At 45.2% G+C, this 16,478-nt stretch overlaps 1 protein-coding gene across 1 annotated transcript in view; it reads right to left on the bottom strand.

The window, feature by feature from the left end:
* Positions 1-1,550, bottom strand: part of RAB10 (RAB10, member RAS oncogene family) — an 87,863-nt gene extending 86,313 nt beyond the window's left edge. The window contains exon 1 of the mRNA XM_032866989.1: positions 943-1,550. Coding sequence (XP_032722880.1) covers positions 943-1,069 — 127 coding nt within the window. The 5' untranslated portion in view covers positions 1,070-1,550. The remainder of the gene's footprint in view (positions 1-942) is intronic.
* Positions 1,551-16,478: the final 14,928 nt, after the last annotated feature.

The following is a 16,478-nucleotide window of genomic DNA, read 5'->3' as shown; positions in this document are numbered from 1 at the left end:
GGTGGAGTTCACATACAATTCATTTAACCAAGTCGCGTTAATTCCACTAAATTTTCTAACCAGAGTCCAAAGGGACTTTCCTAGAGCCTTCCCTTTTCTTTTCCAAAATGGGAAACCGACTAAAAAGGTCAATCTTCAGTTCTTAACTTCCACACTAAGTAATTCTGAAACATGAGGTGAAAGTACATGAGAAGTTCTAGGGCTAGGGCTGGCCAAATGTTTTCCTGTAAATTGTAGCGCAAAGTCAAACAGAAGAGAGAACTTCATTCTTTCGGGTTTGAGGACAGAAACTGATCATCTCTTTTAGATTACTGCTTCTGTTGATGTCTGGAAAAGCACTGTGAGGCAAACATGCCATTGAGTCCCACCCCAAGCACGAAGAGCCTCCGATTGTTTGACACATCAATGGATTAGTCAACGCGGGGGAACTCACTTTTCCCCTCTAATTTGCTTTAATTATTCCTCACACAAACCCTCAAGTTTACTCTAAGTTATGACCATATGGAATCTTCTCCTTGCCCTGAAGTATAAATTCAGGCCTTTACCAAAGACTACTACAGCTTCAATCCCAACCACTAAAATAAATCCCTTACAAGTATCGTACATCTAGTAACGCCACACAGATATGGAAAAACCCAGTCCAGTCGCTGAAAGAAACAGCATTCTGGGACGCGGTTAATGCTGCATATTTTGCAACAGAGGCAATGAACAGAGTAGGAGACTTGAAAGCAAAAGACCGGATGGAAGGCATGGGAAGACCCCGCCCCAGTAAGCTCGATGTCGATTCAAACACTAACTTGGGTCTGTCGCTTGGAATCGGAATCACTGAAACAAAGGCGTTTATTACGGGAAGCAAGATGTCTGGAGTAAAAAAAAAAAAAAAAAAAAAAAAAACCGGTTTGCAGCTACCCACACCGTACACCCTATTCCCACAGGTCTTACCTATGGTGGAAATAAAGGTGGTATTAAAGGCATCATCCGAAAAACGAAAAAGGACGCAGGTCTTCCCTACTCCCGAGTCTCCGATCAGGAGCAGCTTGAAAAGCAGGTCGTACGTCTTCTTCGCCATTGGGAGGAGCGGCTCAGGCTCTCGCCGCCGGCGGCCCCAAGGGATCGGTCCCTCTCACTACGGCCAACTCCTCACTTGGGCGTTCTCAGGCCGGAGTACCGGGGAAGCGTGGGAAAAACGAGGGCTCGAGAGGGCGGGGGAGACCTACGAACGGCCTCGTCGAGGAAGCCCCGACGGTGGCAGCGTCCGGTGCCTCCGAGGGCGGCGACCGCGGCTCCGCAGCCTCTCCCAGCCGCTCCGCCCGGTTCCGGGGAGTCGGTCGGGACAAAATGGCCTCCCCTCCCCCTTCAGGGCTGCTCGGCTGGGACGCTCCCACGGGCTACCGAGCAAGCTCTGCCGTCGAGGGAGCGCGACGGACGTGAGGACAGTCTCTCTCCCGAGCAGAAACTCCGCGCCAGGACGCGGCGGTGGCAGCGAAGGAGGACCCGGAGCCGACGAGCTCAGCTACATAGCCACAGGAAGCCGAGCCGCCCCGGCCAAAGCCACCTTTTCCCCGTGCCCTCTCACGCCGGCGTGCGCGCTGCCTGAGACGCACGCAAGGACGTACGCCCGCCCTTCCCTCGCGCCCTCGCCCTGCGGATCGCCTCTGCGCACGCGCATCGGAGGGTGTGGGGGCAAGCGGGGGTGGAGAGTGGAGTGCCTGGTCTCGGAGCCCCAGTCTAAGGCCGGGTGGAGAAGAGAGAGGGGAGGGGCGGGAGAGGGCGAGGCCGCGGGCGCGCTCCCTGCGGCAGTCTGATAGGGTGCGTAGCTTTACGAGCACGCCCCGGGGGGAGGCGCAGCCTGGTGACTACGCAGGCGCCGCACGCTGGAGTAGGCTCTTGGCACCCCTCCTTTCGTTCCGGGGTCGCCCTCCGAGCTGCGCTGAGGCTGTTCTCGGTCGCGTTTGTCGCGTGCGTCGAGCTGAAGGTCTTGGCGCAGTGACAGGCTTGGATGGCCGTGTGTTCCTGTATAGCTGTAGCTCGTAAGCGCGAGAAAAAGTGGCGCCGTGGGGTCATTAATAGGCTCTTTGCTAAAATGACACGCATCCTGGAGTGCCCTGGCTAATCGTGTCAGGAGAAACATTATAGCTCCATCCCGGTTTACTTAAAGAGCGAGAGTTGACGTTCCGGAGAGCAGGAGTTTGACATGGAAAAACTGGCGGTGCTGCTTAGGTTGAGATGATGTAATCCGCCTTTCAGGGCGAGGAGAGGATTGAGGAACACCTGGGCGCAGGGAGAATCTCCCCGCAAAGTGGAAGCTTCGGGGCTGTGCTCTACAGCGAGAACCCACTGCAGGCCTTGCGATCCTTTTGGAATACGGGAGAGCCCAGAGCGCGATTCAGAAGAAGCAGGGCCCTTCCTGCCGCCAAAATCAAACCACCAATGTCCAAAATTGAAGGACAGTGAAGCCAACCCCAGCCCTACACTGCCTGTTCCTTGCACTTTCTTTTCGTATGCCTTACACCCTTCCTTCTGTGACTCCCCATCAGTCTTTATATTTCCCTCTCACTCTCCTTTTCTGTAGGGAAGTAGTCCTTCTCCTGCCTTGCCATTCTCAGTGTGTTTCACCGCGGCAAAGCACACCTAGGATGTCATGGCTGAATAGTTGGTAGACTGGTCCAACCTAACACAGGAGAAAACTCTGAGACATCTGGAAACAGGGATGGAGAGAGAAGTAAAAATTACATTTTTACACCCTGCCACCCTCCCCCCAAAATGTTTGGGTATGTGATATGTGATTAAAATAGGCCTTTGATATAGTTAGGGTAATCATATTTCAGTCTCCCTTTTTTTTTTTTTTTAAGATTTCATTTATTTATTTGACAGAGATCACAAGTAGGCAGAGAGGCAGGCAGAGAGAGGAGGAAGCAGGCTCGATCCCAGGAGTCCAGGATCACGACCTGAGCCAAAGGCAGGGGCTTTAACAACCCACTGAGCCACCCAGGCGCCTTCAGTCTTCCATTTTTTTTAAAGGCTTGGCTTATATTCTTCCTCCCCAACCACCCCCAAAGCTTCCCTACTGAAAATGCTTATCTTCCCTAATACACTTCTCCCTTCAGTTTCTGATTGCTCTGGTCTCTTAAACCTTATCCTCTGTGGATCATTCTTCCTCCAGTTGGGAGTGTCTTAATACCAACAACTTTAATACAAGCTAGCTATGCAAATCAAAATGAGCTATGGTCAGTGCTACACAGGTTTGTCATCAATTGAGGCATTACATTGAGTACCTCAGGGAATCCTCAGTGTTAGCGTGATTTTCCCTTTCAAAATAAGTTTGATTGTGGGGTACCTGGGTAGTTCAATGTTTAAGTGTCTGCCTTTAGCTCAGGTCATGATCCCCCAGTCCTGGGATGGAGCCCCAGGTCTGCTTCTCCCTCGCCCTCTGCCCCGGCTCCTGCTCTCTCTTGCTCACTCTCTCTCAAATTTAAAAAACAATTTTTTTTCTAAAGATTTTATTTATTTATTTGACAGAGAGAGAGAGAGATCACAAGTAGGCAGAGAGGCAAGCAGAGGGAGCAGAGAGCCCGATGTGGGGCTCGATCCTAGGTCCCTGGGATCATGACCTGAGCTGAAGGCAGAGGCCTTAACCCACTGAGCCACTCAGGCGCCCTCAAATTTAAAAAAAAAAAAAAATTTTAAGCAAAAAAAAAAAGGTTTGTTAACTCAAGCCCCAATATGGTAAAGCATTTTCAGATGTCATGATTTTTAAATGTAGAAAGCCTGATTAATTCTACTACATAAATTTTGGGAATTAGGGCAGCTAAATATGGAAAATAAATTTTAAAAAACTATGCTTTATCCCAATTGTTTCCAGCAGTTCTATCAATTAGAGCCTTTCCTTCATGGGCTCCATATTCTGAAAACTTAGGAGTTAATTACACTTATTAACAAATTTTATTTATTATTGGGTCAGAATCATAGAATGTTAGAGCTTTCATTTTTTTTTTTTTGGAAGATTTATTTGAGAGAGAAAACGAGAGCATGTTGGGGGTTGGGGGGTGCGTGGAGAAAATCCCAGACATACCCTGCGCTGAGCTCAGAGCATAGCCCAACAGGGGGCTCAATCCCACAACCCTGAGATCATGACCTGACCTCAAACCAAGAGTGAAATGCCCAACCAGCTGTGCCATCCAGGTGCCCCAAGCTTTCATATCTTTAAATCATAATTCAACTCCTGCATGTAATTTACAGATAAGTCTAAGGCTTAGAGAGGTTAGGGGCTTGGCCAGAAGTCACACCGTTAATAGAGCTAGCACTATGTGCAAGGGAAAAGGGAAGGAAACCTCTACAGGACATCACATTGCATGGAGGTGGGAACTGAGAGGCTCAGCCAGTACTTAATGTTTGGCTTCCCTAAAGTTACTTAAAAGTTTTGCTGGAGTAAGACATAAGCTTCAAGCTGTATCTACCACTGAAGGTGGCTGGAATGACCAAGGCATGAAAGATCTCTGACTCTAGAAAAAAAGAAAGAATAAAATGGGGGTCTATGTAGGCCTAAAAGGTAATAACATTTGTTATTATTGATATCATGAAATAATATTTGATAAATGCTAAAACCTAGTGAAAGAAAATGCCAATTTAGCACCAGCTTAGAATTTATGCCTTTTAAAGCATTGCTCTATAAAGACTCTAGTCCAAATATTTGCAAAGCCAAGAAGGAAAATAGGTATATTTATATAGAGAACACACAGCTGACCGAAATCATGTTTCCAGTCTTCAGCTTCAACTTTCAGGACCGGCCTCGGGCACCGGGCTGGTTCAGTCTAAGGAACGTGAGACTCTTTGTCTTGGAGTCATGAGTTTGAGCCCCATGTTGAAGGTAGAAATTACTTGAATACCTAAATACATAAACTTAAAAAAAAAATCTCTGCTTCAAAAGGTATTGACTCCGGATCATCTTTACTCCTCTTCCTGCATATATTTTCCATTCTCTATACCTGATTAGTTCCTCTAATTTCTCTGCCCCTGGCTCTCTCTGTTCTCCTGAAAAGTGGGAGTTCTTTCCTTGAATGACAGTCCTATCATCACCTTGCTGTCAAACCTACCACTCCATTCTCAGGGATTTTGTCCATTTGCTATTGCCTGTTTCCTTTGTTCACACTCCCAATCTTCAGCAGGGACATCCATGAGGAAGGTCTTGTTAGACATCCTCGATGCTGAGCACGGGTTGCCCAGAGGCTGCAGCTGTCTTATCATCACCTGCCAATATTCTGCCCTGCCTACATATCTTGACTTAGCCCTACTTCATGTTAGAGAATGACTGCCCCATGAGCCTTCCCCAGCCCACTAGGTGTGTTTGTTCTAATCTTCTCTGGGGATACCTCAGCCCTAGCCAGTGAACTTTATTTCCTATCCCAGCTTCCACAGACTGGTCTCCAGACAAACTGAACAAGTCATCTTTTCTGCAGTTCCTATGCATCTTCTTGATTTCATGCTTGGTTTAATGTGGTTCTCTCCACGTGAAATGCACCCCCACCTCACCACCGGCCCACCGGTATCCCTTCAGGATTCAGCTTAAATGTACTCACCATAGCCTGTCTTCCCCAACAGTCTTGCTGGGAGGAATTTGTTTCTCTTTTGAACTCCCATAGCACTTTTATTCTTTTTTCTATTTTATTTATTTGCCAGAGAGAGAGAGAGAGAGAGGGAAAGAGAACGTACAAGCAGGGGAAGCAGCAGGCAGAGGGAGAAGCAGGCTCCCTGCTGAGCAAGGAGCAGTCCCAGGATCCTGGGATCCTGACCCGAGCTGAAGGCAGATGCTTAACCCACAGAGCCATCCAGGCATCCCTCCCATAGCACTTTTAAAAATCAGTTGTTTACCCTTTCTTATTTCACAAGTAGTACATATTTATTTTTAGAAACTTAGAACCTGCAGGTAAGCAAAACAAAAAATATTAATCATTTAAAATTCTGCCTCCAGGGGTGCCTGGATGGCTCCATTCATAGAACATGCAACTCTCGATCTCAGGGTTGTGAGCTTGAGTCCCATATAGGGCATAAAGCTTACTTAAAAAGAAAAAAAATCTGGGGTGCTTGTCTGGCTCAGTCGGTAGAGCATGTGACCCTTGATTTCAGGATTGTAAATTCAAGTCCCACGTTGTGTATGGAGATTACCTAAAAATAAACATCTTTAAAATTAAAAAAAAAAAAATCTACCCCCAGAGATAACCACTATTAGTATTTTGGTGAATAACCATATCTTCTTCCCATAGCTCTTAATTTAAACATTTATGATACATTTTCCACATTTCATAGGGGTATTTATGTACATATCTTATTTTCCTCAATTAAACTCTCCTTGAGAGCTGTAACTATTATATACATCATTTTGCCTAGAGTCTTAAATATATCAGAAAGTCAAAACATGTTTATTGAAGGAAAAAGAAAATGAAATTCAGAGGTTCACTTTTTTTTCCCCCTAGAAAACAATACTATTTTCGAGAAACTTTCAGTGTTGGGAAAAAATTGAAAACTCAAAAGAAGCAAATGAAAAGATAATACCTTTGTGGCCAATTTTATCAATTTTAGGAAATACACGAAAAACTCATCTAACTCCATTACAGAACTTATTTCAGTAAACAAATGCTATTAAGGCTAATAGAGCAACTGTAATGTGAACAGTGGAATGAACACTAACCTTGGAGTTAGATAATGTAGACTCAGGGCAGCTCAGCTACCGACTAGCTAGCTCTGTGACAATGGATTCATTTAACCTCATGCCTATTTTCCCCATATGTCAAAAGGGTGTGGTACTTCATGAGATTGTTTCAAAAATTAAATAAGAGAATGCAAGTAAATGCACTTTGTATGGTATAAAACACTCTGTAAATATAATTATTACTATTATTCATAAGAGCTAAGGGTAATGAATTGCACAATAAGGAAAAAGAAAGAAAAATTACAGGTGAAGTTCAAATACTTAGAAATGAGCAAAGCAAATAAGCCATCACGGGAGAAACATGGTGCTAAAAGAAACTGAACTAAGAACAGAAGTTGACCAGAAGAGAGGAAAATGAAGGATTAAAATTGGGAGAAGCAAGAATCAGAACTGACTAGACTTGTGAAGTTTTAATGCTATCATCAAAAGGAATAATGGGATCAAAAGGAAGGGCAGGGAAGGGAAGGCGGGAGAAAGGAAGGAAGAAAGGAAGAAAATCTAATCGCTGCAGGCAGCAGATTCCTCTCTCTCTCCACCCCAGCTAAAAAAAAAAAAAAAAAAACCACACCATTGATTCCAGGAGATGAACCCAAACCCATCTATGTTGGAACAATTGGTCCTGCATGGTGATTTTTAAAAATAGACCTTGGGGCGCTTGGGTGGCTCAGTGGGTTAAGCCTCTACCTTCAGCTTAGGTCATGATCTCAGGGTCCTGGAATTGAGCTCCACATCAGGAACTCTGCTCAGCAGGGACCCTGCTTCCCCCTCTCTCTGGCTGCCTCTCTGCCTACTTGTGATCTCTCTCTCTCTCTCTGTCAAATAAATAAATAAAATCTTTAAAAATAAAATAAAATAAAAAATTTTAAATGGACCTTGAGGGGCACCTGGATGGGTCAGTCATTAGGTGTCTCCCTTAGGCTCAGGTCATGATCCCAGGGTGATTGGATCCAGCCCTGCATCAGGCTCCCCGCTCAACCGGAAGCCTGCTTCTCCCTCTCCTATTCCCCCTGCTTGTGTTCCCTCTCTCACTGCCTCTCTCTGTCAAATAAATAAAAATCTTTAAAAAAATAAGTAAATAAAAATTAAAAATGGACCTCGAGTTGGTAAATCAAAGGTTCTCTATCTGTCCCTTTGTTAAAAAGTGACCTTGCAGAGCACCTGGGTGGCTAAGTCCTTAAGCGTCTGCCTTTAGCTCAGGTCATGATCCCAGGGTCCTGGGATGGAGCCCCGCATCAGGTTCCCTGCTCGGAGGGAAGCCTGCTTCTCCCTCTCCCACTCCCCCTGCTTCTGTTCCCTCTCTCGCTGTGCCTGTCTCTATCAAATAAATAAATTAAATCTTTTTAAAAATTTTAAAAAGACCTTGGGTAAGTTATTTACCATCTCTAAACCTGTTGTCTCATGTGTAAAGTGAAAATAAGACAGAAACTACCATAAGGTTGTGTGAGGATTAAATGACGCAGTGTTCTGCCTTCAGTTAAGCCTCAGCAATGTTATTACCACCATAAGAACTGAGAAAACTTCTTCCATTTAAGGATCATTGCCTTGAAGAAAAAAGCAAACCTAGAGGAAAATAAATCTTAACAAATCACATATTTCGAGACATAAAATGAGTTCTGTTAATCCGTGGGGACATCCTAGATGAGAAGGAACTTCCCCTAAATCCATCTTTGCAACTTTATGCCACTCTAATGTGATTATGGATCGAGTGGGAACCCTAACCAGCCTAGGGGTTGTATATTTGCATATAAAAATGTGAATATGTAAGTTAACCTTTTTTTAATATTTAAAGAAAAACAAAAAAAATCCAAGGCAAATGATGATTTTCAAATAATTGGCTATTCAACTAGGTATTAAAGTAGTAACTGCTCAATTAACACTACTTAGAAAATGAGAGCAGCAAGAAATAAACATAGTGGTTCTCTTTTAACATGAAAATGTGCAGCATAACCCCCTGGGGGTATCAGTGCAAAACAGGGCTATAAGGCACACTTGGTCCATCACAGGAACTAGAATTTTTACAGCACCAAAAGTCAGAGCTCTGAAGAGCAAAGAGGGCTTTAGATAAACCCAGAGACAGGAAGGGAGAGCACTGGGTATGGCAACTTGGCCTGCATGAGATGGTTGGAAAACAGAAGCACGAAAAATCAGAAGAGAACAGTTAGAGAGAAAAGGCACTTTTGAGTGGCAGAGCCAGGGTGCAGGAATGCTTTAATCCTTTTCCAAGCCAAGACATTTGAAGCTACACTTGTAACTTATAAATTCATAGACTTGTGGCATGATACAATGGAGATACAGAGATCTGATATTGAATTCCTGTTCCATCTCATTTAGGTCATCTTAGACAATTACTAGTCATCCTAAACTTTAGTTTCTTCACCTGGAAAATGGGGTTATCAGCTGCCAAACCAAGCTATTGTGAAGATTAAAATAATCCATGTAAAGAACCTGCGTTGGGACTAGCGGTCCCTTAAACATTGATACTCTCCCTCTGAAAGATGTAAACCATCTAAGGAACAACTGTTATATCTCCTAGAATACCTAGACCAGCGTCTTGCATGCAGTACGAGCTCAATACATATAAATGAAACTGAATCACATCTGCACTAGAGGAAATCTTGGAAGGCATCTAAACTAATTTCCTGCTCCACGCAGCAATGCCCTAAGCAACCAATGACCTGTCCAGTCTCTGAGTACTTCCAGTGAGTTTGCTGATGCCAAGAGGACTGACTCCAGCGCTGGGTATTTCTGACAGAAAAGGGTTCCACATACTGAATCTAAGTGTGCTTCCCTGGAACACCATCCATTTGTTTAGTTCTGTGCCCTGGAGCAACACAGAATGAACTTTTCCTCACATTCATGGGATGGCTCTTCAGCTCTTTGAAGATATGGCATTGGTACTTTCCTTGAAGCTGTTCCAAACTAACTTCTCTTCAGTAAGATGACTCTCAGATAACTATCAGTGCTACCATTTTGGTTTGCATACATCCCTCCAATGGAATGTGGCACCCATAACAGAACATTATTTGAGTCGAGGATCTAACCCTATGGAAATGCCCAGATCAGGCTACCACTGGCAGGTTATAGAAATCAGGACCATCTAGGGGCGCCTGGGTGGCTCAGTGGGTCAAAGCCTCTGCCTTCAGCTCAGGTCATGATCCCAGAGTCCTGGGATCGAGCCCCACATGGGGATCTCTGCTTAGCGGGGAGCCTGCTTCCCCTCTCTCTCTGCCTGCCTCTCTGCCTACTTGTGATCTCTATCAAATAAATAAATAAAATCTTAAAAAAAAAATCAGGACCATCTGAGATGCTCCCTAAGACTGAGGTGATTTGGTACTTGATTGAGAAGAAACCCCCTTCCAGATGAACCTTGCCTTATAACCATTCTTTAAGTTACTAAACCTATTCAGTAAATTACATAAAAATTACCTCTTATGTATGCAAATTTAAAATAAATGAAGGAAAGAAATGGTAAGTCACAGGAGTATTAGAAGAATGCATGAATGGGGCACCTGGGTGGCTCAGTGGGTTAAAGCCTCTGCCTTCGGCTCAGGTCATGATCTCAGGGTCCTGGGATTGAGCCCTGCATTGGGCTCCCTGCTCAGCAGGGAGTCGGCTTCCCTTCCTCTCTGCCTGCCTCTCTGCCTACTTGTGATCTCTGTCTGTCAAATAAATAAATAAAATATTTTAAAAAAAGAAGAAAGCATGAAGAAATATTCAAATTCATTTTTAATCAGAGAAATTCAAACAAGATAGTATTTTCTGCCCATCAGGATGACAAAAATTAAAAAGATGGATAATACCAAGTGTTGGTGAGGATATGGAGGGACATGAATTCTCATCCATACCTGGTGGGAGTGCAGTCCAGTCCAGCAGTTCTGGAAAGCAATGAGGCAACATATAATAAATGATGTACATGCCTATGACACAATAGTACCATGCAGGGTGTGTCCATGAGAAATCCTCACAAAGGTTCCTTATTTGTGGCAGCTAGATGGAATCAATCTAAGCATCTGTTACTAGTGGACTTAGTAAATAAAATGTGAAGGATGCATATTGAGTTAGTTCAGACCATAGAGGGTTGGCTTGGGGTTGAAAATTGGCTAATACTGGGCACCTGGGTAGCTCAGTTGGTTAAGTGTCCACCTTCAGCTCAGGTCATGATCCCAGGGTTCTGGGATCGAGCCCCACTATGGGGCTCCCTGCTCATCGGAGGATCTGCTCCTCTCTCTCGCTCTCTGCCCCTCCCCCAGCTTATGCGCTCTCTCTCTCTCTCTCTCTCATGCTCTCTCTCAAATAAATACATAATTTTTTTTAATTGGCTCATATTTGGGTGCTGAGTGGCTCAATCAGTTAAACATCTGACTCTTGATTTTGACTCAGGTCATGATCTCAGTGTCATGGAATCGAGCCCCTCATTGGGCTCCGTGCTCAGCACGGATCTGCTTATACCTTCCCTCTGCTCCTGCCTGTGCTCACATGCTCTCTCAAATAAATAAATAAATAAAATCTTAAAAATAAGAAAGAAAGAAAATTGACTAACGTGACAACTCAGACCCAAGGCTACCTTGTTACCACTTTATCACTAGCAACCAAGTAAAGCAAAGAACATAGGCCTTCCAAGTTCCTCGCATACACATGCCCAAATTCTGATGATCAATGCAGACCATTTAGGAGAAAGAGGGTTCTCATGAGTTCAGAGTGTGGACTAAGTTTTTATAGGATTAGGCTTGGTGAGAGGCTAGGCCAGCATTCAAAGGCCTATCATCTACCATGTAAGAAAATTCTTCATTGTACTATTGGGCCAATAGCAGGTCTGTCCATGGCCTACCCCACACACTATAGAATACTTTGTAGCAATATTAAGCTAGTAACAAGCTGCATGTTCAGCAACTGGAACAAAGGAAACAAAATGATTTCTAGTACAAAGCCATTCCTATAAATTAAAAACATAAATTAAAATTATATTGCATGAGGTTTCGCACATATTTAATAACGTACATCATTACCACATTACAGTGGAAACCTGCGGAAAGAGTGAGCAATAAGGGGGAAGAAGGGAAAAATATGAAATAAAATAAAATGAGAAGGACCTTGCACAGATTAAAAATGTCAGTAGTCAGTGGGCAAATAAGTGGGGAAGATGGTTAACTCAGTACTCTGCCTCCAGATCTAAATTTTTATTTTTATTTACCTATTTTTAGAGAGGGGGAAACTGAAGAACAGGGAAGTAGAGAACCAGATCTAAATTTTTAAACAAAACAAGTGAGGAGGGGATTCATTTGTACCTGGAGATAGGATTGCCTGGGTGGCTTAGTCGGTTAAGCGTCTGCCTTCGGCTCAGGTCACGATCCTGGGGTCCTGAGATGTAGCCCCACATCCGGCTCCCTGCTCGGAGGGGAATGTGCTCTGCCCTCTGCCCCTCCCCCTGCTTGTGCTCACATGCTTGCACTCTATGTCTCTCTCTCTCTCTCTCTCAAAAATAAATAAAATCTCAAAAAAAATTGTACCTGACGATAGAGGAAATCGGTACTGATACTCCTCGCAGATATGAGTGATAGCAAAGGGAGGGAAAAAACCTAAGTATTTTGTTTGGTTTGAAAAAAGAATAGATTCTGGGTGTTTTTTTTACGCCTAATTACCACATAACATAACAATAGTTGTGCAAATTTTAAAATTTGGGACAGATTTATTTGATCACATTGATTGATTATGGAAACTCAGACGTCATAGAAATGTCTGTTAATGAAGCTGGGAGCTCAGCTCTCAGCTGTCACCTGTCAGCCCTCACCCAGTCCTGCTTCCAGCACTTTGGACTAAGCGCCCAGTTACTTGCAAGCTGTCCCACCTCTTTCCTGGAACCCGAAAGAGGGCGGAAGCATGGGGTACCAGAAGCTGCCATGCTACAAACCAGTTGAGTCAGACACTGCTGAGATGTTATCTGAGGGCAGCCATGCCGACTGTCCAAACTACTCAGAGAGGACACCAGCCTTTGCCATGTAGCTTCTACATCCAGCATTCCACTACCTTTTGCCCTGCTCCAGGCCATGGTGTCCATGCCAGCCCCGTGGAAATCCTGCATGGATTCGCACCACTGCCGTCCCCCAGCCCTCACCCATATCACACTCCCTTCCTTGCGGAGCAGACGGTTGCCAGGTTGAATCCCCTTCCTTTGACAAGCAAATGCTCCGCTGCAAGCTGCCAGGATGCACAGCCCTCCTCCCACTGTATTTCCCTTCCCCTGCACCCGCCCTCCCCCTCCAAACACACATCCAGGCTGTGGCCATGTGAGCCAGGCTCTACCAGCCCGAAGCACCAGCCTAAAGCTTCAGTACAGGCGCTGACCACACAGAGCAGTAGGCGCCGTGGGGCACATCCCGAGAAGGCAGTGGGGCACAGCAGCAGTACATGGTTCCCAGGGCACCTGTGAGCCCCAGGGCTGGATGGCATCCCAGGCCCAGTACTGCCCCCCTGGCGGGGCAGGCTGCATGTCTGTGGTGTGCATGCGGTGGCGAGGGCCTCACGCACCCTCTGCACGTGCGACCTGCTTGTGCCAAAATTCCTCATCTGCTTCTCCAGCCTCAGTAATTCTGAGAGCGTCCCAATAAGCTTTCAATAAACGTATTTTCTGCTTCTTTTTGCCAAAATCAGTTTGTGTTGCAACCGAGATCCTATCACACTTATTTCTGGTAGAACTCCTACAGTGACTCCCATTACGCCTGACGTTTCCACCACGTTCACTTTACCATTCTCATTTTCTGCTGACCTTGCTGAATGGACCTGCCGTACCTCTGCTCACACTTGGCCCCCGTCTGCCAGTCTCCCTCATACGGCTGCTGTAGCTGTATCTTTCCCGGGACTCCAGGGACTCCCTCTAAACCCTCTCCCCAGGACTCAGGCCTCCAGCGCTCCCAGCCCATCCTGAGGCCTGGACAGCTGGGCGGTCATCCTAACCCTGTTGCAGCGTCAGCACTGGACCTAGTGCTGACAGGGGAGAGAGTCCTTGGATGCTACAAGGAGGGGCCTCTGGGAGGAAAGAGGGGCACAGGCAGAGAGATGGGAGGGTAGCAAGAGTTTTCCTGTTTTTATTATTTGGTTAAAAATACAAGTTGTCATTTACTCAGTTCCTGCACCACGCTGGCCCTTTATAGGCATGTTCTCACATTAATACGTTAAGATAGGGACTATTATAATGCCCATTTTCAGATGAGAAAACAAGAATTTGAAGAAGCTGGGGCACCTGGCTGACTCATTGGGTGAAGTGTGAGACTCTCGATCTTGGGGTCTTAAGTTTGAGACCCACGTTGGGTGTAGAGCTTACTTAGAAAAAAAAAAAAACAGTTTGAAGAAGAGGGATGTAATAGATGATGCCTGGGATCTCCTTCAAAATAATTGGAGGGAGGGGAGATGAAGCAAGGAGTGATGAAACAAGGTTGGCCACGGGTTGGTAATTGTTGAAGCTGGATAACAGATATACAGGAATTCATCATAGTATTATGTCTAATTTCTCTATATTGGACATTTTAATATATGTTGTTTTAAGTTAAGAAACTTGATTGAAGTTGTAAAATAATAAGTGAGAAAGTTGGGTTTTGATTCCAGACCCTCCAGACTTCAAAACCTGCTCTCTTAACCTCTGCACTGGATTCTTGACAAGTACCTAAAAAGATCTAAGATGAAAAGCTTAGTGATTTTCAGAGGATTCAAAGGGGATTCAGAGGCCTCTTGGCTAACATCTGCCCTGTCTTCCAGGCAAATTTTGGCAAGGATCAGCAGAGTGTGGCCAGATATTAATTCCCCATGCCTAGAGTTTATTATAAAGAAGATGTCCTCATTTCCACTGCCTGTTTCTGAGGAGATGCAGAAGCAGCCCATGAGTCTTTGGCAGCCAAAGTTTTCTAAAAACACCCAGGCAACAGCTGTCCTTGGACTGTCACCTGACTTGCCAGGCCCTGAGTCAGCGCCACTCCCCCAGCCCAGCCCGCCACTGCTGAGCCAGATCTGACTTGCCCTTTCCTGGCTAGGCTGAACTGGTTGAGCCAGCCAGCCCTGCCCTGTCCGGGATCCTCCTCACTGGGTGGCTTCTTCCTCCCTTCCTCTCTCCTGGGGTTCCCACCATCGCACATCTCTTGTCATCCAGAGCTGCAAACTCATGCCTGAAACTTGAACTCCGAAGGGAGCCAAAAGACCACCTCCCAGATGTTGGAGACAAGGACAGGGCCCTGGAATTTGTCCTTGGACAGAAAATATGAACCCGGAGCCAGCATCTGCAAAGGAAGTCTTCCTTCTCGGAGTGATTCTAGGATTAGCTTCAGGAGAAAGGCAGAAAAAATAAATAAATAAAGACACTGGTTCTCTCCTGTAGAGGAGGATTCCACCCCTAGGCTCAAGCCCAGAAGAAACTGGGTCTGGGGAAATACGGACTGTAGGTTTGGTGTGTGTTTCTCTGCAGAAACTTCAGTGGGTCCTCTCATCACTCCCTTTTCTTGGTCTAGATAAAAAGCCAGAGTAAGTGCTCACATGACACACTCCACTGGAGTGTTGCTCATTACGCCTGGCACTGGGCGACTGGACAATGCGGACACCGACCCCACTAAGTCACCAGAGTTAGCTTTCTCCCTGATGTCAGCTCCGTACCTCAGGCCTCCAGGCCAGCCTGCTCTGAATCCTGGCCCTGCACTTAGGCATGTGTGACCCTAGGATAATGGCTCACCTCTCTGGGCCTCAGTTTTTGTCAGCAGTAAAATAGGAATACAATACCTACCTTGCAGTTTCGTTGTGAAGGTCAAACAAAGTAGTGTGTGTAAAGCACTTAGTAGGTACACAGCACACACTGGTTTCCTTCACCCAGCCGTGAGATTGCCTTCCCCTTGCCTTTCCTGCTCAATTTGGACCAATAGCAAAGGTTTCAGGCCCAAGACCAAGCACTGCTCTCCTGTCTTCCTTCCGGACATTTACACCTACCTTCCCATGGATTCCCACAGAGGCCAGCTGTTTCTGATCACCAAAATGCAAAATTCCAAGCATTATTTTCTTAAATTAAGAGTTTTGATCCACTTGTCCATGTCAATTAATGTTGGTTCCAAGGAATCATCTTTTTTTTTTCTCCAAATACCCAAAGGTCATTTAATTTAAATAATCCAACTTAAAAATGTATAGCATTAGCAATAACTCACTATAGTTTGTCCCCTACCAGAAAGCTGGGCCAATCACACTCCACGGCCACCCACATGACCCAGGCCGTGACAGTCAAAATCTAATTCTGAATTTTAGTTGGAAAGGCAAAACTTGCTAACTTGGAAGGTTTTAATTCTGTAGAAATTGGTGGCCATTTGACACCACTTGGGGAGAGTCTGCCTGAGAATGAAACCAACACAGAGATGGAAAGAAAGGGGTTCTTGGATGACATCATTTGAGCCTCTAGACTTAGCTTTGCCTAAAGCCAACCAACCCCTGTAATTTTTAGCTATGTGAGCCAGTACACTGTATTCTTTTTATAAACTGGTTTAAGCTGGATTTCTGTTGCTTGCAAAAGAAGTCCTGACTAATACAGTATGAGTGTCATTGGTTGAGCAATAGAATATATCATCTAAAATGTTGTGTTTTAAAGTTTTTAATTTTTTTTTAATAGGCTCCACACCTGGCATGGAGCCCAACACAGGGCTTGAACTCATAACCCTGAGATCAAGACCTGAGCTGAGGGGTGCCTGGGTGGCTCAGTGGGTTAAGCCTCTACCTTTGGCTCAGATCATGATCTCAGGGTCCTGGGATCAAG

Source organism: Lontra canadensis, unplaced genomic scaffold, assembly GCF_010015895.1.
Source record: "Lontra canadensis isolate GAN:19392208 unplaced genomic scaffold, GSC_riverotter_1.0 scaffold32, whole genome shotgun sequence".
NCBI lineage: Eukaryota > Metazoa > Chordata > Mammalia > Carnivora > Mustelidae > Lontra > Lontra canadensis.
The sequence above is the reverse complement of the archived record's forward strand: the minus strand, read 5'-3'. Positions and strand labels throughout refer to the sequence as shown.